The sequence below is a fragment of the Sorex araneus genome, chromosome 11, assembly GCF_027595985.1.
Source record: "Sorex araneus isolate mSorAra2 chromosome 11, mSorAra2.pri, whole genome shotgun sequence".
In the NCBI taxonomy this organism is placed as follows: Eukaryota; Metazoa; Chordata; class Mammalia; order Eulipotyphla; family Soricidae; genus Sorex; species Sorex araneus.
Genome location: NC_073312.1, coordinates 29752571 through 29777369, shown reverse-complemented (window position 1 = coordinate 29777369; position 24799 = coordinate 29752571). Strand labels below are relative to the sequence as shown.

At 47.2% G+C, this 24799-nt stretch overlaps 1 protein-coding gene across 1 annotated transcript in view; it reads right to left on the bottom strand.

Annotated features, from left to right (window-relative positions):
• PIK3AP1 (phosphoinositide-3-kinase adaptor protein 1) overlaps positions 1-23891 on the bottom strand; it is a 137128-nt gene extending 113237 nt beyond the window's left edge. Inside the window, exons 1-2 of the mRNA XM_055119021.1 lie at positions 23786-23891; positions 15966-16382 (exon numbers count right to left, since the gene is read on the bottom strand). Coding sequence (XP_054974996.1) covers positions 15966-16382; positions 23786-23798 — 430 coding nt within the window. The 5' untranslated portion in view covers positions 23799-23891. The remainder of the gene's footprint in view (positions 1-15965; positions 16383-23785) is intronic.
• Positions 23892-24799: the final 908 nt, after the last annotated feature.

Here is a 24799-nt window from a genome sequence, read left to right as displayed (position 1 = left end):
GTAGGTAGGGTGCTTGCCTTGCACACTAGGTTCAATCCCTGGCATCCCAGATGGTCTCCCAAGTACTGCCAGGAGTAATTCTTGAGTACAGAGGCAGTAGTAAGCCCTAAGCATCACTGGGTGTGACCCAAAAAGCAAAATAAATAAATAGAGACATGCTCTGTTTCATTTTTATTGATAAAAGGTACAAGCACATACACGGACTATGGAGCTAACAACTCCAATCAACTATCTTCTGCTATGGCATACTTGGTTCTTTTGTGGGTCTTGTACCTTTTAAAGGATTGACAGAGTAGTGGGGGGTAGAGGGGAGATGCACTGTGGAGATCCTGGCTGGCTTTGAATTACAGCCTGACTGTATAACCACAAGACAAATCTGCTCCATGGAACCCGTTGCTCATCTAAATGATATCGACAGCGCAAGGCACTCAGATAGATGCTCCTGGGAGAGAAGATCCTCCAACAGGGTAATTCAAAACAGGACCAAGAGTAAGGAAAGGGAGCACAATGCTGACTGCACCCACCCACTCTTCCACCCCTCAGTGAGCAGCTCCTGTGCACACCTTCAGCAGAGGCTCTCGCTTCAAGTCTCTGCTCACTCTTGCACACGATCTCACTTGACTCTCTGTCTCTTCGCTTGCTCTTTCCACTCTGAAGAAGTCTATGTCCTCTCTTGAATACATACTTTTTCTCTTGCTCTTTTCTCACAAAGTTTCAAGAAAAACCATTTGCTCCACCAAAAGAAAAACATTATCAGCACAGCATCATGTCAGCTTTCAAAGTATAAGCATTGTGAAAATAAAATATTCTCCAAGTGGCTTTTCCTCTCACAGAAAAGGCAATTTTATTGATTATTGATCTCATTCATTTTTCTGTATCTTGGAAAACCAACCAACTGGTCTAAATTTTACCAAACTGACTACCTTAGAAAATTAGCTGTCAAGTGAAATGAGTCAGAAAGAGAGGGACAGACATAGAAGGACTGCACTCATTTGTGGAGTACAGAATAACATCACATGAGGCTGACACCCAAGGACGGTAGATACAAGGGCCAGGGAGATTGCCCCATAGCTGAAAGACTGCTTCATGAGCGGAGGGGAGAAGGCAGATGGAATAGAGAAGGGATCACTAAGAAAATGATGGCTGGAGGAACCAGTTGGGATGGGAGATGCATGCCGAAAGTAGATAATGGACCAAACAGGATGACCTCTCAGTGTCTGTGTTGTAAGCCATAATGACCAAAAGTAGAGAGAGAGTATGGGGAATACTGTCTGCCATGGAGGCGGGGGGAGGGTAGGTAAGGGGGGGTATACACGGGATATCGGTGGTGGGGAATGCGCACTGGGGGAGGGATGGGTATTTGATTATTGTGAGATTGTAACCCAAACATGAAAGCTTGTAACTATCTCATGGTGATTCAATAAAATTTAAAAAGAAAAGAAAATTAGCTGTCCAGAAATCCATATGACAAGCCTTCTTTCTGGAGTTTCATAATGTCTCCAATGGGCAGATGAAGAGTTATTTGTAGCATCAAGCCTCCTATGTCATCAGTCATTTCAACACACTCTCAGTCATGTAAATGGTGGTGGAAAGTAAATTGAAAAACTGTGAAAACATCCTGCAATAATAGGAAAATGAACAGACCCATTCTGTCATGCATATTTGCCCCCATTTCCCCTATAACTATTATCTTCCAATAGCCCATACTCATAAATCTAAATGTAGGCATCAACAAATTATATATATATATTATATAAATATACATATATAAATGTTAAATATACATAAAGTGCTAAATATAGGCAGTCTTTCATTTCCACACAGATACAGCATAATGTTATATTTTACTATGACTAAACTTGGGCTGATGTTCATAGACAGAAAGCTATTACTATAGCATGTAAGGTTCTGTTTAAAATTCTGTTAACTATAGGGTCGGCGAGGCAGACCCCAGTTAGATCCATGGCACCACATATGGGCCTCCCCGCCTAAAAGCCACCAGGAATAATCCCTGAGCACAGAACCAGGAAGAAACTCTGAGCAGCACCAGGTGTAACCCAAACCCACAGTTTCCCTCCCCCAATAAAAGATGAGATACAGTATGACTAAGGCAGTGGCAGTGTCTGTGAAGTAATCACCCATCTTTTGTCATAAAGACTGCCGGAGTTAAAAAAAAAAAAAATATCAGTCTGGGGCTTCAGAGACGCGATGAGAGACCATGGAAGGAGTTCTGGGTTCAGTCCTGGCACTCCCGGTCCCCTCCCCAGCACCACGAGTTATGACCACCCCAAAACAGAAGTCACCAATCCAAATTTGATGAGTCAAATTCCATTTGACAAGAGTAAACCTATGACTCATTAAGTAGTTTTTCCCTCTTGTGACAATTAGCTCTCACTGACAGGGGTGGGGCAGACATTACAGCCGTGACACAAACCAATACTACGTCACTTCCCCCTCCCCCTGTCCTGGCAAACCCATCCAATGATGCCAAGAAAAGGTCAAAGAGTTTGTGCAAAGGACTTTAACCTGAAACTAAATCTTTTGAAATTAGCTGGGACAAGTTCCTTATCTAGTCATGAAATCCTCATTCTCAGGGCCAGGGAAATGGGCCAACAAAGGACCGAGTGTGTGACTTGCATGCAGGAGGTCCAGGTTTGATCCCAGCATGATCCCCTAAGCATCACTGGGGAGTAACACCTGAGTACCGATCCCAGAGCTGCTCCTGCGTACTGCTGGGGGTGGCCTCCCTAGACAAATAAGAAGAAAAACAAAGACTCCATAATTTTCTTTTTAAAAATTGCTAGCTCCCGAGGCTGGAGCGATAGTACAGTGGGTAGGGCATTTCCTTGCACGTCGCCAATCCGGGTTCGATTCCCAGCATCCCATATTGTCCCCAGAGCACTGCCAGTAGTAATTCCTAAATGCAAAGCCAGGAGTAACCCCTGTGCGTTGCTGGGTGTGACCCAAAAAGGAAAAAAAAAAATTCCAGCTCCAAGTAAAACAGGAACAAATTCAAATACTAGAGAAATGTTTAAAATAAATTTAAGAGGTAGGGGATGGAGCATGAGCATGGTAATGTCTCCATGCTTGAGTACCGGAACTAGATCCCTAGCAACACACACACACACACACACACACACACACACACACACACACACACTTAATTTTTATGTTTAGAATGTTCTCCATCCACCTAAAGGCTATCACTATCAACACACTGTGGTGTATTCTTTCAGGAATAATAACATATATGGACCAGTATATACAGATATATTTTAAAATACCTACTTATATTTATGATTGTGTACCTACACACAAATGTGTGCTGCTCTACTTAAAACTTTCTAAAAAAAAATAATAACATACATATCCCAAGGTTGTGGTTTGACCCTGTCTTCACAGATTGCCAGGAGCTCCATCTCACTAGTTCAGAAGATAAATCGGCTATTTCCAGACAGAAACTGCTGGTAATAGAGTTCATTTTGTCTTCACAGCCAGGACTATATTTCTGGAGCCTGGGAATGCAGCTGAATAGCTGACAAGCTATAGAAAGCAGGGAGGGAAGAGGAATGAAATCAAAAAAGTGGAGTCCATGAAGAAAGGGCAGAAAGAGGCATTACCTATAGCCCTGGGCTTGGCAAATCCTTTCATGTAGGATAACATAGCCTCAGGTAGTTTAGGTTTATTGGGTTGTTCCCATCACAGGGCTCCCTTTTCTCTGCGCTTATTTGTAACTTCTTTCTTTGTGCTCGGTTGACTTGTAAATATTGTTTTTTTCTTCTCCTTAAGTTCTCTGTATAGTATATTCAGAGCAAGGTCAGTAGTGTGTGGGAGTCATTTGACTCTAAATGATACTTTTCTCCTGGGCATCTGTTCTCTAGACCTAAGCCTCAGTTGCCCTTACTTCCTAGCACCCCCAAAGCAGGGTCTCGACGAGGGATGGGATGGACCCAGGGCAAGCGGTGAGCTATGTGCTACCCTGGCATTGAGATGGGCCTGGCCAAAGTGCCTAATGCTTAACTATAAGTTAAGAGCTTGGTCATGGACAAAATGCTGTCATGATCCAAAAGGTAAGAACCAGATTTGGTCCCTGCTAGGGTTAGGAATGATTCATCTGTAGTCTGAGTCTGAGTCTATGGCAAGATGTTCCCAGGAGATTTGCCCTACAAGCTTCAATATATCTCTTACTATGAACATACAAAAATAACTAAAGGAGAAAAACACCATGCCATGGGTTGTCAGGAAGGGCTTCCTTATGCTGCTTTGGCTTCCAGACCAGGTGGTGCTTGGGCCCCAAGGGCAAGGTGGAGAGATTTAAATAGGGGTGGAGCAAGAAGCCAGGGGGTCAAGTCTGAACCCAAGAGAAGCAGCCAGGGGAGGCAGAATCCAAGAGTAGTTGAGGCAGAATCCAAGACAAGTAGTGGGGGTCAGCATCCACGAGAAATAGTGAGAGGCTGAATCCAGAGAGTCTGAATCCAGAGAGCTGGGATCGAGGAATGAGAGGCAAGAAAGGAAGACGGCATGTGATGGGAGAGACGAGAGATTGAATAAAGGATAACTAATCAGCAGCCAGCCTGGTCTTCGTTCTTCCTTCGCCTGCCCATTGCCTACAGCTGTCCTGATCCTGTCCATTCACAGTGGCTCGAGAGCAATGAATTCGGGCAGTGAGAGAGAGTTGCCCCGAGAATCCAAGAACACACATCCCTCACACTCGGGGGTAGTTCTTTACACTTTCACTCCGTTTGAATAATAAGTAAAGGGCAAAACCGAGATAAAACACGTTTAACATATGAGTTCCAATAACATGAAAAGGCATACTGATACAGCCCCAGTTTTCTGAAAAGTAAACATCCTTCTTGAGCCCTGTATGATAGTTCAAAGTTCAACAGAACAGCCACAGGCCCAATTTAAGTTATTGAGTATTCCAGCTGTGTTCTCTAAGTGGAAAATCCCCAGATTTCAAAACCTTAGTCTGGAAAAGGAATGCCAAAATTTCTCAATAATTTTTATACTGCTTAGCCCCAGCAGCTGAAAACCTCCCGAACTCAACCACTGCTGTGCTCACAGCCACTCTCCAAGCTTCATCCATGAATGAACCTCCTAAAAACCCAGATATGCAGGACTTTGTGACTGAGAACTCTGGGTTCAATGGGACCGGGAACAGAGATCCTCTACCTGTATACCCCTGTCTCCAGCAACTCAGTAGTCATGCCCATAAGCCACCTCTGGTTAGTGACAGATAATCTCATCATCGGCCACCTTCTCTCCAGGAAGGGAGCATCATAACATGACACTCTCCATACCCATGCCACCAGACCCCACGCCAGGCAGTTTCACTCAGGGTGCACCCAAGGGGGGCGGACGACAGCCCTCCCCGCCCCAAGGAACCCAGCCCTGGTAGCTGAAAAACTCCAGAACTCAACCACTGCCATGCTCACGGCCACTCTCCACACGCTCAGGCAGAGCCTCACCCATGAGTAACCTATGCCTGGACTGCATGGTTGCATATTAAAATTGTTTAAATTATATAAAAAAAATTTTATACAGCTTACATGTTGAAATAAGACTATTTCAGAAGCATTGGATTAAGAAACATATTAACTAATTTTACCTGTTCCTTTTTGTTGGTTTATTTTTGTTTGTTTGTTTTTTGGGTTTTTTTTTTGCTTTTTGGGTCACACCCAGTGATGCACAGGGGTTACTCCTGGCTCTGCACTCAGGAATTACTCCTGCTGGTGCTTGGGAGACCATATGGGATGCTGGGAATCGAACCCGGGTCGCAAGGCAAACGCCCTACCCACTATGCTATCGCTTCAGCCCCAGCTTTTTCTTTTTTTTTCTTCTTTTTGGGTCACACCCAGCAATGCACAGGGGGCATTCCTGGCTCTGCACTCAGGAATTACCCCTGGCGGTGCTCAGGGGACCATATGGGATGCTGGGAATCGAACCGGGTCGGCCGTGTGCAAGGCAAATGCCCTACCCGCTGTGCTATTGCTCCAGCTCCATTTCTGTTTCTTTTATTAGGGCTGGAGCGATAGCACAGCAGGTAGGGCATTTGCCTTATACGAGGCTGACCCGCGTTTGATTCCTCCATCCCTCTCGGAGAGCCCGGCAAGCTTCCAAGAGTATCTCACCCGCACGGCAGAGCTTGGGAAGCTACCAGTGGCGTATTCAATATGCCAAAAACAGTAACAAGTCTCACAATGGAGATGTTACTGGTGCCCGCTGGAGTAAATCAATGAGCAACGGGATGACTGTGCTACAGTGATATTGTAGCTGCTAGAATGTGTGTCTGGCTTGAAACATTTGTTGTAGCATACTAGTCTGGAACACAGCATGACTGTCTGCTTCCTTCCTTCCTCTGTCGGAGCACCAGCACAGAGTAGGATAGAAGATCTCCCCCCACACATGGTAGGCCCCCAAAGAAAAGTTAGCATTGGAATCAGACAAGGTAATACTAGATCTTGGGTACAAGGCTATAGGCTCTCATTCTGAGCCTAGCTTTTCCGGGAAAACAGCTGTGTGACCTCGGGCATGTCAGCAAACCTACCTGCACCCCTAGTCTTTCTCATCTTTAAAAGAAAGATAAGGACCAGAGAGATGGTACAGAGGGTGGAGCACTTTCTTTTTCTTCCTTTCTTTTTTTTTTTAATTTTATTGAATCACCGTGAGATAGTTGTAAGCTTTCATGTTTGGGTTACAATCACATCACACAATGATCAAACACCCATCCTTCCACCAGTGCACATTCCCCACCACCAATATCCCCAGTATACTCCCATTTTCCCACCCTCCTCCTGCCTCCATGACAGACAATATTCCCCATACTCTCTCTCTACTTTTGGTCATTATAGCTTGCAACACAGACACTGAGAGGTCATCATGTTTGGTCCATTATCTACTTTCGGCACACATCTCCCATCCCAACTCATTCCTCCAGCCATCATTTTCTTAGTGATCCCTTCTCCATTCCATCTGCCTTCTCCCCTCCGCTCATGAAGCAGGCTTCCAGCTATGGGGCAATCCCCCTGGCCCTTGTATCTACTGGCCTTGGGTGTCGGCCTCGTGTGATGTTATTCTATATGGTGGAGCACTTTCTTTACAAGTGCTGACCCACATTCAATCCCCAGCAACACATACCGTTCTCCAAGCACAACCAGGAGTGATCCCCTAAGCCTAGAGCCAGGAGTAAGCCCCAAGAACGGTCAGGTGAAAAACAAACAAACAAACAAAAAGTAACTAATGATAACAATGTCTACTTAGAAGGAAGTTTCACATAACAAAGGAAATAATGTCTATAAAGGGGCTCTGTAAAGGTGAAATCAGCTTGAAGTGCCTCCTGTTTTCTGGTGTTTTCTTCTAGCAATGGTCCCAGGAGATGAAAAATGCAAAAAGTACTTTAAAAAAAGGGGGGGTAGGAAACTAACTGATCAGATTCTCCAATTCCTGTATCTTATGTTTCCATTCTAGTGAGCTTTAGAAAATTTAGACAAAGGTAGGTGCAAGCTTGAGGTTCTCACAGTAGCGGAAACGTAAGCATTCATGGCTCCTGCTTCACCATCTCACCAACCACAGTTGACAAAGGGACCTGCAGATACTTACCTTGAGGGACCACAGAAACTTTGACAAAGTAGGAGGAGAAGGCTAGTTCAACCGGCCAATTTCACTACCTGTTCTGGGTTCACAACATCATAGAAAACAAGATCTTGGAGGGGCTCAGAGGAAAAATTCCATAGGCACAAAAATCTTGAGTTGGTAACAGTTGCAGGAACAGCTGGGGGAGTGAAGGTTTCTTACTCTACAAGGCAGTTAGGGGGAACTGGCTGGGGAAATCCGAAGTATCAATACTGGGGACATACTGCATGTCAATCAGGCATCTTCTCCCCCAGCCCCATCCTAGGTCTTTTGCAAAGGGAAGATTGTATGGAGCAATCACCCCTCAGCAGGGGCATTTCAGGAGGAACTGAAAGGGAGTGAACTCACCCCAATGCACCAAAGAGCACTCCCAACAAGCCAGAGCCCACAGGCAGAACAGCAGACCAAAGGCTATGGATGTCAAGAGACCCCCACATCAGTCTGTCGCCCGATCTCTGCACTATAGGAGCCCCAAGTCATTGATGACTTACCAGCACGAGGCCGCCACAGAGGAGAGAACAAGGAGGACGTGGCGACTTCCCCTTCACTGCAGGGTCTGACTCCCTTCCCCTCTCTCAGGCTGCTGTTGGTGACGTGAAAGGGACGTGCCACACTCTGGTCCCCTGGGACCGCGGCCTGTTCTCTGAGCTGTTCCTGGCCCATTCAACCGGAAACCCAAAGGACAGGGCAACAGGCACGGAGCAGAGCCTCTAGGACATGCTGGGCAGCAGAAGCACCTGCAGAGGTTGTTTGAAATTCATATTCCTGGGACCAAGCCACCCGCCACAATCTGGTTCAGGAGACCTGGGGTGGTGCTGAGGCACCTGCATGATAAATAGCTCAGGGGCGATGCCAGGGTGCAGCCTGGCTAGAGGAGAGGGACCAGACCCTTGGGAGCTGCCACAGCCTGCCTTGTCCTTGAGCTTCCTTCCTCCTTAATGTCGCCATATGGAAGAACAGGGTGACGAGAGGCAGAAAGGACAGAGTGGCCAGGAGAGGGCTCAAGGGCTCAAGGGCCTCAGCTCCTAGCTCTCCATACCTCTGCAAGTCACTTCACTGTATCAGACTTCAGTTTTTCTTATCTGTAAAATGATGGTCAAACCACCTACCACTTTCATTTGTTGGGAGGAATAAATACACCTAAAGTGCCCATTGTATCACATGGTAAAAAAAAAATCATCTTAAAAAAGAAAAACTGGGGCCAGAGCGATAGTAAAGTGAGTAGGGCGTTTGCCTTGCATGTGGCTGACCAAGGTTCAATTCCCTGTATCCCATATGATCCGCTGAGAAAAGCCAGGAGTAATTCCTGAGTGCAGAGCCAGGAGTAACCCTTGAGCATTGTCAGGTGTAATCCAACAAAGGTGAAAAACAAAAATTGACTTAGGAGTAGCTCTTTCCCCAAGGGGAAGGAAGGGTCCAGGGGAGCTCTCCTGAACCTCTTTGCCAGGGACAATGCAAATATAAATAATTGGCTTTCATCAGTAAGCCACGACAATAAAAAACTGCAGCAGAAGGAATAATAATTCAAGCTCCCGGGGAAGGTGGGGAAATGCCCAGAAGAGGCAAGTAGGCACCGAGATACGGTTGAGAGAAAATCAAAAGGGATCTGCCACTATTTGGACACAAAGTTGCACAAAGGTTTATTGCAACATTATTTAGACGAAGATGAAAATTTGGAAATAACCTACAGGTCTTTATTTAACATTACGATAAACACACATATTTTTTAGGAAAAATGTTCCTTTTTTAATTAAAAAATAATTGGTGTGGGGCAGGGGGAACTGGACTGACAGTACAGCAGTAGGGAGCCTCCCTTGCCACACAGCCAAGCCAGGTTCAACCCCCGGCATCCCATTTGGTCCCCCGAACCCTACCAAGAGTGATACCTGAGTGCAGAGCCAGGATAATCCCTGAATACTACCAAGTGTGGCCCAAAAAAACAAATAAATAAACAGATTTTGCATTCACTGAAAACACTTTCAAATGACATAGCTGTTTTCCTGTCAAGCTCATTTACTATTTAGATTAGAATATTAGAATCACAGAGGAATACCAGACATAAGCATATACTGTACATTTTTCCTTGGGAACAAAAGGCAAAATAAATGATAAATATGGGGATCCATGAGGACCTCCGAAACACACAGGATGTAAGAAAGGGACGAGTAAGTCTAAGATATAGTCACACATCTATAGAAGCCAACCGCATCTCTAGTGAAAAATAGAATAGTATCAGGAATTTATTAGGAGAATGAGGTTTACTGCTTTCCTTCCTCCTCAACCTCCACCCCATCATTCACACACACACACACACACACACCATGAACACACACAAAGTGACAAGAACTTTGGAAACAAAACACAATATTACCCACCAAGCCCTTTCCCACACAGACTAACAGTATCTATTTTTATATTTCCAGTGAGATTTACAGCAAAGAATAGAGCTCCAGTAAAAAGAGGAAATAATTTCTGTCTTGTATGTGGGTTTTTCTCACTTCCTTATTTTAAAATAATCACCCAACAAGTCCAAAAAATCATTTAGAACAACAATATTGCTCTGGGTATATACCACTGTAGACATTTTGGAACTAAACTGAAATCAGTTCAAAGGTTCTGAGTAATTAGCCATCTTCTTAGAAAACAGTGACAGATTACAGCACAGGAAGCTGGGGAAAACATTCCAAATCATCTGGTCTAACCCTATTGTTTTAAAGATGAAGATCTTAGGAAATAAATAGGTTGCTCCAATGCACTGAAAACTCTAATTAAAAACCAGCTCAGTGTTAAGGTGACTGACAAATTTGGAAAGAGGGAGTAGGCGATAAAAATAAAACCTACAAAACACTGTTTGGAGGAATAGTAATTATGATCAACATGCCTATTAAATGAAAAAGCAGGAAGAATCATGATCAAAATATACCCCCAACTCCAATGTCAGAGCCACTTACAGCTAGAGAACTGAGGTTCAAGGTTGCTACTGCTAACAGAAAATCCAAGCAGAGGCCCAGAACTCAGAAGATCTACCTTAAAACTTAAAGTCTGTTGGCTTATGTACCAAACACAATTCTATTTTATTTTATTCTCTATTTACTTTTGCAGTCTTGCATGCAGCCAAACCAGGTTTGATCTCTGGCATCCCATATGGTCCCCTGTGCAGCCCAGGAGTAATTCCTGAGTGCAGAGCCAGGAGTAACCCCTGAGCATCGCTGGAAAACAAAACAAACAAAAACAAAAAAATCTGGGTTGGCAGGAAAGCACCATGCCCATTGTACTATCTCTCCAGCCCCTATACCCTACATGTTTTATCTACAGGTTTTACTTTAAGTTTTAAAGGGTCTTCCATTTAGCCTAAATTTTTTAATTCAGGGGGCTGGAGCAATAGCACAACGGGTATGGCGTTTGCCTTGTACGCAGCCGACCCAGGTTCAATTCCCAGCATCCCATATGGTCCCCGAGCACCGCCAGGAGTAATTCCTGAGTGCAGAGTCAGGAGTAACCTCTGTGCATCACCAGGTGGGACCCAAAAAGGAAAAAAAAAATTCAATTCAAAACACTGTGAATTACAAAGTTGTTCATTTCAGGTCTTTAGCGTTCCAACACCACCAGTGTAACCTTCCCTCCACTAATGTTCCCAGTATCCCTCCCAACTCCAACCTGCCCACTTAGACACAAAACAAATTTACTATATATATTGCTTGCTCCAACAAAACTTAAAAAAATTAGCCTAAATTTTAAATGGTCTTAGTTAATCAAGTTAAGCTTTTTCAAAAGGTAATATTTTCAGAATGGTAACATCACCTTTAATATATAATGTACATAATTTATATATAGGGAGCTGAATACATAAATCTATACATATACACATATAGTATACATATATGTGTATGTACACATATATGTAGCATTGTTGTCCCATTGTTCATCGATTTGCTTGAGAGGAAACCAGTAACGTCTCCATTGTGAGACTTGTTGTTACTGTTTCTGGCATATTGAACACGGGGAGCTTGCCAGGCTTTGCTGTTGCAGGCGGGATACTCTCGGTAGCTTGCTGGGTTCTCCGAGAGGGACAGGGGAATCAAACCCAGGTCAGCCGCGTGCAAGCAAACGCCCTACCCGCTGTGCTATCGCTCCAGTCCTATACATATATATGCATATATATGTACATATACACATATATACATACATATACATATATAGATACACACACCAAATAGAAACATTTATGCAAACATACAGACATATACACACACATATATATATAGTATATATATATATATATATATATATATAGAGAGAGAGAGAGAGAGAGAGAGAGAGAGAGAGAGAGGAGATTTGTACGCAGTACCAAGATTTTTTTTCTGCTGGATCTTAGTAGAAACATAAACAACATTACTTAACTGACACTTGGAGACTAGGGAAGTGGTGAAGGACAGTGCCTGTTTGGAGAACTGCATTTCCTATTTGGAGAATAGGAAAAGGAGATGCTCCCTGCAGGGGAATTTTATGACAAACAGGCTGAGAAGTCACAGGTCCAGTCATTGGTTCCAAAGCTTAATTCCCTCCCTCTTGGGCTGAGTCTCTGCTCACACACTCCCCTCTTCCACGCAGCACCCACCCCATCTCTGCTGCTTCAGCTCCGGCCATGGCCCTGCCGTGTGTCTCATGATCGCTCCCAGCAGCCCTTTGAGCAGGAGCCCCACACCCACTGCCCTGCCATGAGCTCCTCCCCATGATCCATGCTCCATTATCTTTTCCCCAGAATACTTTTTGCGCTTAACATAGAAGCCAGAGTTTCACGCCCTGATTTCTCATGGAGCTGGATCACTATAGTTGCAGGTGTGTGACAATGTTGTGTTTTGCTTTTATTTTGAGGTTGCCTAAAGGGAAACCTCATGTGTGCAAGAAGTATTAAATTATCACAAATTACAGAAAATTTACTGAGGACATACTTATACCATAAACCTGGTTGTAGGGAAAGCACTGATTTAGCCCTAGGCTTCGTGGGAGTCAAAGCAGGTCTGAAATGGGACAAGCAGGAACAACTTTAGAAAGAGTTGAGACTCACTGGCTTTGGGGAAATCAGGTACTTAGACCCAGAAGGCAACTTAAATCAAGTCAACTTCAGCCTCTTACAGAAAGGGAAGCTAAAACAGAAAGAGGCAACTTGCCTAACTGGGGGCAGAGCCAGATAATGGGTGTGTCTACCCCTTCTTCAATGCTTTTTATAATATCTGCCAGATTCTGAGTCTAGCTTTGTTAAAAGAAAAGCCTTGTGCGGGGTGGGTAGAGATAGTACAGGAGGTAAAGCTTTCCCCTTTCATGTGTCTGAGGCAGCTGTGATTCTGGTTCAAATCCCGGCACCACATATGGCCCTCTGAGCACTGCCAGAGGTCACTTTTGAGCACAGAACACTGAACACTGCTAGGTGTGGTTCAAAAACAAACAAACAAAATAAGCTTGTCCTGTATAACAATCACAGCTGTAACAGTAATGTGCACATCTTGCATGTATAAAACCTTGATTCAACCCCCAGCACTGCCAAAACAGAACAACAAATTAAATATCAGAACTATCGTTCCACATTACTGGATCAACCAGGGACAGTAACTACAAACACCCCAAAAGCAAACCCACACCCTGCTGGCACACAGATATCTTAAATCCACAAATTCACAAATCCAAAATGAGATAAGAAGGATCTAATTCTATTAAATCCATAAGCCTCTCTTTTTCAGCTCAAATAATTCCATGTGCCCCTACATATTCGGAACTGTAAGCATCTTATTTTAATTTCCCAGTGAACAGTAAATGTCTGGTGAGAAGTTATTTGCTCTCATAAGAAATACCACTGAAAAATGCTTCATTCCTTCATGCCTTCCTTCTTAACTTCATACTTGAAGCTAAAGACGTACGATGAATTTATGGTAGAGACATTAGTAAAAAGTAAAATATTCATGTAATTAAGCTTATCCAGGTAGCTCACCACTGCACACACCCAATGCTTAGTCAAAGAATTCTCTTCACAACTCATTTTTTGAAATAACACCATTGTGACACTTTCCAGAACCCTCTGTGTGCAGTGCCAGTATAGTGACCACATACCCACAAGCTTTGAAGGGCGGAGTGTCACAGCGACCTCCCGGAGCACAACAGACCATTGCAGTGCCATAAGCAAAGCCGCTGAAACAAGATGTATCTCAGCTCACTACAAGTTTTGATAGTTCACTGCTCCCTCCATGCACGGGAGTATGGAGTGCCATCACACAAATACAAATGAGGTGCTTTTCCTCTCATTGTGTCCTAATGAAGTCAAGAGAAGCAAACCTTGGGGGAATTACTTACGGAGGTCCCAGGTATCTGTGAGAGTTTTTATGCTAGTGCGAATTCATAGAGAGAATAAAATAAGCCCAAATTCCACTCTGTTAACACTTCGACACCCATGCATAACACTGGTAGCTCACACATGAATGTGACTTCATTAACGCAAATTGTTAATGTTACCACACAGTCTCTACGTGGTAAGTGGTGTGGTCATAATCATTCACCTACCAAAAGGGGGTGAGGGGAAAGAGAGAGAGAGAGAGAGAGAGAGAGAGAGAGAGAGAGAGAGAGAGAGAGAGAGAAGAAGAAGAGGAGAGAGAAAGGAAGAGAGACAGAGAAAAGGAAAGTGCCTGCCAAAAATTTGGGGGCGGGAAGGAAACTAGGGACCTTGATGGTGGGAAATGTACCCTGGTGGAGGGACGGGTCTTGAAACATTATATGACTGAAACCCAATTATGAATAACTTTGTAGCTGTGTAGCTCACTGCGACTCATTTAAAAAAATAAATTTTTAAAAGTAAAATTTTTTAAAAATCATTTGCCTAGAATAACCTAGTCTTGAGAGAAAAGTATCTAGCAAGCAATATCAGTTTTTCATGGTCCCTAAGAACAGATGAATTCTTTTAATTAGTTAATTTGGAGGGCAGAGCTGGTAGTGCCAGGGATTGAGCTGGGGTGAGCTGCAGATGAGGCAAATATTCCAGAGTAAACAAAATCTTTCTTTTTCCTCCTAATAAAATTTTATGTATTTATTTTATTTCATTTTATTTTTATTGATTCTGATTGAATTTTATTTTTATTTTCCCCCAATTTTATTTTCTTTTTATAAAGTTGTTCACAATAATTTATTACATTTAATATTCTAACACCTATCCCATCACCATTATTTCGAATTTTCCTACCACCACCAAAGCCTGTCCCCAAAGCAGGTCCTAAATAATTTATTTTGAATTACTTATGAATAATCCATTAAAAATGATCTAAAAAAGGTTCCTTGGAGGAAAATGTACAAAGTTTGCTGGATTTCGCTCTGGAGCCAGTAGGCCAGAATAGGTAACCTCCTGATTTCAGCTCATCACGTGTGACAGTGGGTGAAATACATTCATACCTGAGTCACACCAGTGATAAGTGAGTTCACCATGTAACTATCCAGGCTTCTCTGCTCACATCAGTATGCAAAGACAAGAGAATAGAAAATAAACTCTTCGTTTGCTCTACCCCACGGTGAGGCAAAAGCAGAAAACAAAAAAGAGGAAGAAAAGCCGGAACAGACATCCATTCCAGCGCCTGTCTTCCGTTACTGCTGACCAGAGTGCATGTCGAACTTCCTGGACCTCTGAAGTTTACTGGCCCTGGCAGAGAGGATCGGAATTTTCCTGCTGCGAAAGGAGAAACTGACTGGCGGGAACTAGAACAGGGGGTTTCTTTGAAACGAAGCCACCCAAAAGTGATACCTTTTGACAGGATCCTTAAGGTCACATGATAATGAAATGAAAGTCGCTTGCAAGCCAAAAAGCTGGTCATTTTATTCTCACCACCATCCCCCCAAACTTGACCTCAACCTCCCACCCACTGCTTCCCCTTAGTCTGGAACCTGTGCCATCCAAGGTATGAAAGATTCTAGAAAGAAGGCTTTTGGGACAGCAAAACTTTTTAACTACTCTAAACCAACAAATACAACCAGGGCGCTCAGCACAGTGAGATCCAGGTCCATACTGGGATATCACTGACTTATGTCAACAACACAATTGTCTCACCTAAAAGTTTAGGGCCTAGCCGAGTCAGCTTTCCAGGGCTTGGCTTCCCAAGAAACCCTTCCTGGGCCAGGCAGATGGCTCCAAGGGCCGAGTGCAGGCTTGGCAACACTTGAGACCCAGGTTCAGTCCCTGGCACCTCGTATGGTCTCCTGAGCACTGACAGGAGTGTGAGCACAGAGCTGGGAGTAGCCCCTGAGCACAGCCAAGTGTGGCCCAAGAACCCCCAAACAAAACCAGGACTGCCGCATACCTTCCGAAATGGCCTTCTTCACAGCCGCCACGTACGTCTCAGGCTCGTCCTCGCTGCTGAGCTCCTGCCAGTGGGCCCAGTCTGGGAAAAAGTCCAGGAACTGCTCACTGTCGGGCACACCACAGTGCAGCCGCACGATGCGCTGGGGAGGGTGGAAGGCTCTCTGCAGCAGCGGCAGCACGGCCGGCCGGCACAACTGCTGCACCAGCTCGGCAGAGAGCAGCACCAGGATGCAGCGCGCGCTCAGGAAGAAGGTGAAGTCCTGGGCCGAGAAGGAGACCTCAGGGTCCAGCCTGTAAGTCTGCGTCCTCTGGCTCCGCATCTGCCGACTGGACAGGAAGAGGTCCTGAAGGTACTGGCACCATTCCTCAGCATCTGGGCTGTAGATGATGAGGACGTCGCATCCTCGCCGCACCCCTGAGCGGGAAGGAGGCACGGATGGAAGTGAACATTGCTGGCTCTTTAGCTAACTCTGACCACCACTGTTGTCCATCCTCAGCCCTCCATTAATACACCAGATGGCAATTCGGAAGCCCAATACAGATATTGATCACCCGAGGTGATCAATACAATGCAAAGAGGCGCCCTCTCCCTCTGGGAGAAGCCAGTTGGTAATCTATGGCACTAGGAAATACTGAGTTGTGGGCTGACACAATTAAACGCCATTCCTGCACCCTGTTTCATTATGTGGTTCCACTCCAGTCAGGTCTAAGGGGAAGGGGAAGGTTGGCTCTGAACCCATCCTGGAAGAATCCCCTTTTTGCCCCCTTCTGAAGCTGTCAGTACAGCTTAGGAGACTTGGGAACACGAAGACTATCCCACAATCTAGGGCTGATGCCTCAAAGATATGTACACCATGGATAAGCTGGGAGATACCATCCATGGGGGCGGTGGGGGGGGTTTCACAGACTGATGTCATATGACAAATATTTTGATTGGGGAGCATAATGGTTTTATACAGGGGCAGAAAGGGATGGAGTGTCACGAGGTGCCACGGGATTTTATGAGCTAATGCGAGTTGGAACAATGAGCTTTTCAGACACTATAGGTGTTGGCTCTCTCTGTCTCAAAACCCCAGCTACAGGAAGTTGCAAGGCCATGGAGCCAGGCTAATCTTTGGGAAATGCCAGTTCCCCTGGCAACAGCTGCCCTCCTTCAAGGCCCGTGCGTGCCCATAAGCAGCACAGTCCAGGTGGTCAGGGAGATGCGCCAGGAAGAACTCTAACACCCATCCACCACTAAATTCAAAATAAAAACACTAACATAAAACACATATCCAACCCAGTTCTGATTCCACCCTGGACAACAGGGTCAATATTTTTTTAAATTTAAATCCACTTTTTATTATTTCATAGATTTTTTAACAATCATACACAACTTTTAACATAAAGATAGTGAAATATCAAGGAGAAGGAGGCAATATATTTGGCCTCTTCTATTCTTCAGTATGAAAGGAAATTTCCAAAGCATACTATGTGTGAGATTTAACACTGGAAAAATATATATGAAACTTGTTTATCTGGCTCCACTTAGAACCAGGCACAGCACAATAAATAGAGAACTGCATCATCTTTTTAAAAGACTGTTGTAATTTTAACACATTCTTACTAGGGTCAATATTTTTTTAACTGAAAATAAAACTGAAGTTTGGACTGTCTTCTCATTTCATTTTCTTTAAGAGCCCCAGCTTTACTGAAGCTCTTTACCAACAGACTCTCAATAGGTGCTAGTTGATCTGTTGGAGGGGGATTTTTGAATGGAAGGTGTGTGCTTTGGGGAAGGGGGAGAGGCAGCATCCTGCCCACTGTTATTTTTTTTTTAATTTTATTGAATCACTGTGAGATAGTTAAGAAGCTTTCATGCTTGGGTTGCAATCACATCACACAATGATCAAACACCCATCCCTCCACCAGTGCACATTCCCCACCACCGATATCCCCGGTATACCCTCCCTCCCCCTGCCTCCATGGAAGACAATATTCCCCATACTCTCTCTCTCTACTTTTGCCTGCCCACTATTCTATTGCTCCAGCCCTCCAGGTGTGCACGTTTTAAAAGAAGACAATTTCAGCTGGAGTGATAGCACAGCAAGTAGGGCGTTTGCCTTGCACGCGGCCGACCTGGGTTTGATTCCCAGCATCCCATATGGTCCCCCGAGCACTGCCGGGAGTAATTCCTGAGTGCATGAGCCAGGAGTAACCCCTGTGCATCGCCGGGTGACCCAATAACCAAAAAAAAAAAAAAAAGAAGATAATTTGGGGGGTGGGGAGTGGGGGAACACCCAGTGGTGCTCAGGACTTATTCCTGGTTCGAGATCCAGGGATCACTCCTCCTGGGGGTTCAGTGGACCATACAGAGTGCTGGGATCAAACCCTGGTTGGCCACATGCAAGGCAAGTGTTCTACCTGCTGTTCAAGCTCTCTGGCCCCTAGATCTTTTTTATTATTATTGTAATGTGTTTATTGTATAGATTTCTTGTACCTCAATGAAAAAATAATTTCAGAACCACAGAAGGAAAAAAGTTGGCAAAGCTACATACTTATGGAGCTCAGAGTTAAGGCATTGGTCTGCCTCCCTTCTTGCAGCACCTCCATCTCTCAGTGTAAAGTGTCATTGCATTTGCACTCGAGCGTGTGTGTGTGTGTGTGTGTGTGTGTGTGTGAGAGAGAGAGAGAGAGAGAGAGAGAGAGAGAGAGAGACCCTGGCCCATCCAGCAGTCAACATGCAGCAGATGACTACATTTCAAGATGATAGCAGAGATGCAAAGTTAGGGATACTGTGCTTGGAATTCAGTTAAAAGGCCAGACAAGCAAGAGGCATGGCTGAGATGGAGCAGTACCACCTCACCAGGGCCCTAGTATTGAACCATCTGGACCTGCTGGCCAAGGATTGATGGATCTACTGAGGACTGGTTGGGAGGCTCCCCATCTTCCAAAAAATGGAATGCAAGTTGAGAGAGGGAGCACTTACTGACTTAGCAGGAAACATTTCGAAGCACACAAGCTCTGGAGTACCGAGGGAGAGAGCACTCACCTCATCCCGGATGCTGCCTCCCACTGTTAACTGCGTGCAAGACCTGTGGTTTATTGAAGACCCCAAGTCATCAGTGGATGTTTACCTGTTAATAATGGAGCCACAGGGGCTCACAGGGTTTGAGTGCCTGCTTTGCAGGTGTGAGCCCAGGGTTGAATCCCAAACATGGGATACAACATGAGTATAAGCACTGTTCCCAGAGTGCCTCCTGGAGCAACAGCCAGGCATCAAGTTGGGATGTAGGCCCCCAACACTTCTGGGTGTGGTCACACACCCTCAAACGAGAGGACAGGGCCGCAGAATATGAGAACTCTCTGTACTGTCTTTATAGTCTTTCCAAAACTTAAATCTAAAACTTTTCTAAGACAGAAGCTGACAAGTAAGTTTAAATAAACATCACCCAAAAGGGCCTTGTCTGTATAGAAAACTCATTTCAAACATCTCATTCCTGAGGTCGTTACTGTAAATTCACTCCCCGCTTCTTTGAGCAAAGTACTAGAGAAGGAAGTGGTTAGTGTCTCACACTAGTCAATATCACAACCCACTCGGTCACCGACTTGTGGTGTGACTTCAGACCAATATACTAAATCTAGGCAAATTCTGCCTCAATGTAAATGAGGATAATGAAAACTCTTATTTTCCTGAAATTTATTCAGCTGCTGCAACTGAAATCTGGGGAAGTTGTTTAAAATAAATTCTAAATTAGAGTTAAAAAAAAAGAAGAAGAAAGAAAAGAAAAGAAACGTGCTGGTAACAGCACCATGGGACTAAAACTTTGTCAGCAGCTCTCTATGGGGAACATCCCTTTCTTCAAGGATCACTGCCAAGACAGAAAGGAGGTCTTCGGGGTCAGAGAAATAGTACAGCTGACAGGGTGCTGTACAATGAGAAGAAGAGAGGGGAGGGGAGGGGAGGGGAGGAGAGGGGAGGGGAGGGGAGGGGAGAGGGCTTGGGGCCAGGAGATAGTCCAAAGGGCTGGAGCACATGCTTTGCATGTATAAGTCCCAGATTCAATCCCAAGCAACATGCCAGAAGTGACCCCCCCCCAAAGCACTGACAATCTGTAGCCCCAAATTAATCAGTGAGTTAATTAACAAAGAACAGATGAGCTATAGAAGGGGAAAGGAATGGACAGCGTTTGGAGGTAAGGGCATGTTGTTGGCAACTGGGAAGGCATGGCAGTGTCAAGGAGAAACAAATGGAACGCTATCTCTGCGCAATACAGTACAGCAGGCAGGGAGCCTGCCTGCATGCAGCCGACCTGGGTTCAATTTCTGGCACCTCATATGGCCCTCTAAGCCCTCTGGGAGTAATGCCTGAGCCCACGGCCAGGAGTAAGCCCTGAGCACTGAGTGTGGCTCAAAAACAAAAAAAAAAATGGGGGCCGGAGTCAAAGTACAGTGGGTAGAGTGTTTACCTTGCACACGGCCAACCCAGGCTCGATCAAAAAGCCAATCCCTGGCACACTATATGGCCCCCTAGCCTGCCAGGTGTAATTCCTGAGCACAGAGCCAGGAATAAGCCCTAAGCACCGCTGGGTATAGCCCAAAAAGCAGAAACAAAAAAAAAATCATAATTTTTAAATAAGGCAGCTCCTTTGAAAGCTGCAGAGTCCAATCCGTTGAACAGCAAAAGCAGCTTCTCCAGCGCCCTTGTCCGATCATTTCCGGAGCTTATAGGAGCCCTGTGGCACCTCTGGTGGAAATGCCCTGGATGAGCTTCCAGACTCTGCTGGTAATGACTGTAGACACTTGGCGGGAGTAACAAGGGAACTCAAGGGTCAGCAAGATCACTGAAAAGGAAAGGTCCTCCAAGCCCCCGTCCTTTAAATCAGGGGAAGCCGCGGAGACAAGGGGCAGGGTAAGGTGCGAGAACTGCAGTTACCTGAAGGTTGACACACAGAGAAGATCTAACCTTCACCCAGCCACGCCTGGAAAACTTGCGAAAGCTGCGTATGGCCTATCTCCATTCTCAAAAGTGAATTGAAGAGGGGCTGGAGAAAACTTTGAAATAGACTGATTGCCCTTTATTCAATCTTCTTATCCTAAAAACAAGGTTCTCCCTGATTTCAACAAATGAAACAAAGAATCTCTCCAAAGAATGAAACACTAGGGGGTCGAATTGAGAGTACTGAGGGTAGTACATTTGCATTGCAGATGGTCGACCAGAGTTCAATCTCGCCCCCCACCCCGTATTGCACATGATCCTGTGAGCCTGATCCCGAAGGAAGGAAGGAAGGAAGGAAGGAAGGAAGGAAGGAAGGAAGGAAGGAAGGAAGGAAGGAAGGAAGGAAGGAAGGAAGGAAGGAAGGAAGGAAGGAAGGAAGGAAGGAAGGAGAAGGAAGGAAGGAAGGAAGGAAGGAAGGAAGGAAGGAAGGAAGGAAGGAAGGAAGGAAGGAAGGAAGGAAGGAAGGAAGGAAGGAAGGAAGGAAGGAAGGAGAAGGAGAAGGAAGGAAGGAAGGAAGGAAGGAAGGAAGGAAGGAAGGAAGGAAGGAAGGAAGGAAGGAAGGAAGGAAGGAAGGAAGGAAGGAAGGAAGGAAGACGAATGCCTACTCTCCAATGAAAGAAGATCCCCAGCATCCGCATATGGTTCTCCCAACAAGTGTGACCCAAAAATGGGAAGAAAATGCTGCTGCTGCCGCCAGCTACAGCTTGGGCTTGCTCTGTAAAGCAGTCTGCTATGAGGAAGAGGCCATCGCAGAGACCTGACTCCAGAAAATTCATTCGTATAACAGTTCAGAGTGGGAAAGTCTACATAGACAAAAAGCAGACTTGCCTCCTGGGATCCTTGCACCTCCAGGGAGCTCTTGGGGACCCCAGAGACCCAACTCCCCCTTGCAGCACCTGGAGGGGTGTTTCACCACAGAGGATGCTGATGGCTTCGGGGGGTGACAGCCTTAACCATCAGAGACATCTGCGGAAGCCACCAGAGAAATCATAAATAGCCCACGCCTGGCCACTGGGCCCGATGCCACGTGTGAATAAGAGGCGTCTCCACTCTCCCACCTCCACTCCCCGCCCCCCTGCCCCATCTGCGGCCTGGGAGTTGTCCTCTGATCCCTGCCCAAAGTCTGCTGTTTCCAGCCCAACAGACAGGACCTACCTGCAGACCTGAGGAGGTGCCCCTCAGTCACAGACCTGTCCCTGAACTTAAATGCACCACATAGCCCCAATCACTATCCCTTCACCAGGACCACTCCTCACCATGGCACGCCACTTTCAGGCCTTGGCTTCGGTGTTCCTTTTCTGCACTTATATTCTGCCTTTTTCTGCCTTTCAGGTGATTTCCCCCACTGCCTTCTAAGCGCCTGTACTGACACTTGGTTTGTCGACTGAGTATACATACCCAACACCTAGAACAGTGCGGGCCAACAGAATCCTCGCTGTCTGCGTGAGATCACAGTAGCCGAGTCTGCCTTGGCTCTCAATAGCAATGTGTGGTCTGTCACGCCTGCTGTCACCAGGGATTCTTCATTCACAGCCCTGGGCGGCCTCCTGGCCTCCAGGACCCAGCTGCCCCTCGGCACAGCCATGAGGCCAGGACTGCCTGTGTCCCCGGCCCTGAAATCAGAAGCCAGTGTCTCCCAAATTAAGGAACTGTCCCAGCTGATTCTTTGACTCCTGCTTCCAAGCACTCAGGGCACGGGGAAGAGCTCTTTGTTTCTGTTTGTTGTTGGATGGTTGTGGGGCCAAACCTGGCGATGCTCATGGGTTACTCCTGGCTCTGTACTGGGGGACCATATGGGATGCTGGGGATCCAACCTAGGTTTACCTGGTGCCAGGAAAGCAGCCTACCTGCCGTACTAGCGCTCCAGAGAGCCACCCTCACTACCAACTTCCCAACTTCCAACCATCAGGAGGTTTGAATGTGCTGTTTACCTGTTTAGTCCTCTTTACCTAAACAGGGTGAGATGGGCTGTGGGGGGGCGGGATACAAAATACACAGAGCCCCACTCATCACCAGGGTAGCTCTGAGCCCACCGAGTAATTCCGAGTTTACTTCTGACTGTCCTGCTCATGACCATCAGCTTCTGGAGGGCAGAGCAGAGGGTCACCACTAAGAACTGTCCGAAGCAGCACAAACATTAAAGTGATTTCAAGTGTCCCCTTCCTGTTCTCAGGATCATCATCCCTGGTACTCATCTCAGCGGGGGGGAGGGGGGGCTGCCAAGTGTCCACACCCAGGAGCAAGACACACCCAAGACCCGCACCTCCTGCCATTCCTCCCCCCAACCCACCCCCATCCCCATCCCCCTGAGGTGTGCAAAGGACACGGGAAGAGCAAAGCGAAGCGAACGGTGTTCCTAGATTGCTATCGAAATTCTAATCTAAACAAAACATAAAGCTTGCGTGGAGGCAGAGGCCGTGGCAGTGGGGGGCCGCCCCTGCGGCAGCCCGAGCGCCCCCTATTGGTGCCCCAGGCGCAGAGAGGAGAGGAGCAGCGGAGCTGCGACCCCCTCCGACCTCTCCCCGAGGACCCCCGACCCGCAGGGCTGGGAGAAGCGGGGAAGCGAGTTCAGCAGCTCGGCGGGCCGGCACTGGGGTGCGGGGGGATAGGGGGGTGCGGAAAGGGAGAGCCGGGAGCTGCAGGCGGCCGCGCCCCCGCCTGCTAGGGGCGACGCGGGAGAGTTGGCTGCAGCGCTCGGAGGCACGAGCACAAAGCACCCGAGCGCGCCGAGGCCGAGAGGCGAAGCTGGTGCCGGCCCCCCGCGCCCCCCGACGGCTGCGGAGGGCGTCGGGGCGCGAGGTGGCGGCTCCGAGGGACCCCGGGACGCGGCCCGTACCCACCTGAGGCTGCCATGCCGCGGGGGGCGCCGCGCACACGCCCGGCTCGCTGCTGGCGCGGGGCCCCGGGGCGCGGGGCGTCGGTGCGCGCGGGGCAGCGGCGGGCCCGGCGCCGCCAGCACCTCCAGCTCGGCTCCGAGGCTTCCTAGTCGCCCGCCCCGAGCGCCCCGGGGGCGTGTCCACTGGGTCAGCCCCGCCTGCACCCGGCCGGCGGCCGAGGGGAAGTGAGAACCCCCGCCCCCACGCCCCCCCAGGGCCGGACCGGCGCCCCGCAGGGGCCCCAAGGCAGGAGACCAGAGAGGGGAGCGCGGGCTCCGCGCCACATGCGCCCCACCCGGGGTGAGCCAGTCGATCCCTTTGGACACCCACTGAGCCGGAGGGGCCGCCGGACCTCTGTGACCGGGATGGGAGCGGGGCCCACTGCCCATCCCCTAGGGTCCCTAACCCTCTGTCCCTGGCAAAAAGGGGAAGGGGAGTGGAGAGGCCCAAGACCCTTCCCTGGCACCTGGTACTGGTGTTACCCTTGATTACCCTCCATTGACTTTTTGTGACTCCTTCTAGGGTCTCCAGGGGCACATGCGCATTCGTGATAAATGCACAATCCGATTTGGGGGGGGGGGGGGGTTTCTGGCAGCCTCTGGGGCAACGCCCATCTAGTCTTCTTGTTAGAGCCCAGGAGGCTAGTCCAGCCCCGTGCTTCGGACTCCTGCAAGAAGTACATGTCCCTGGGGGTCCACCCAGCCTTTATCCAGAGCTACAGTTCTACCTCAACCTTTGTGTCACCTGCCCTTGGCAGAGATAGTACTGCAGGCACTGTACTTCCCTTGCATGGGGCCGGTGTGGATTCCACCCCCAGCACCCCACTTGATCCCTCAAGCCTTCCAGGAGTGATATCACAGCTGGGGTGCGGCAAAAAGGGAAAAGGGGGGTGGGGAAGATGAGAAATGTGGGGACTTAGAGGAGGACTGGGATGTCAACCTCGAGGCAAAGCTGCAAGCATGAGGGGGGGGGGGAGAG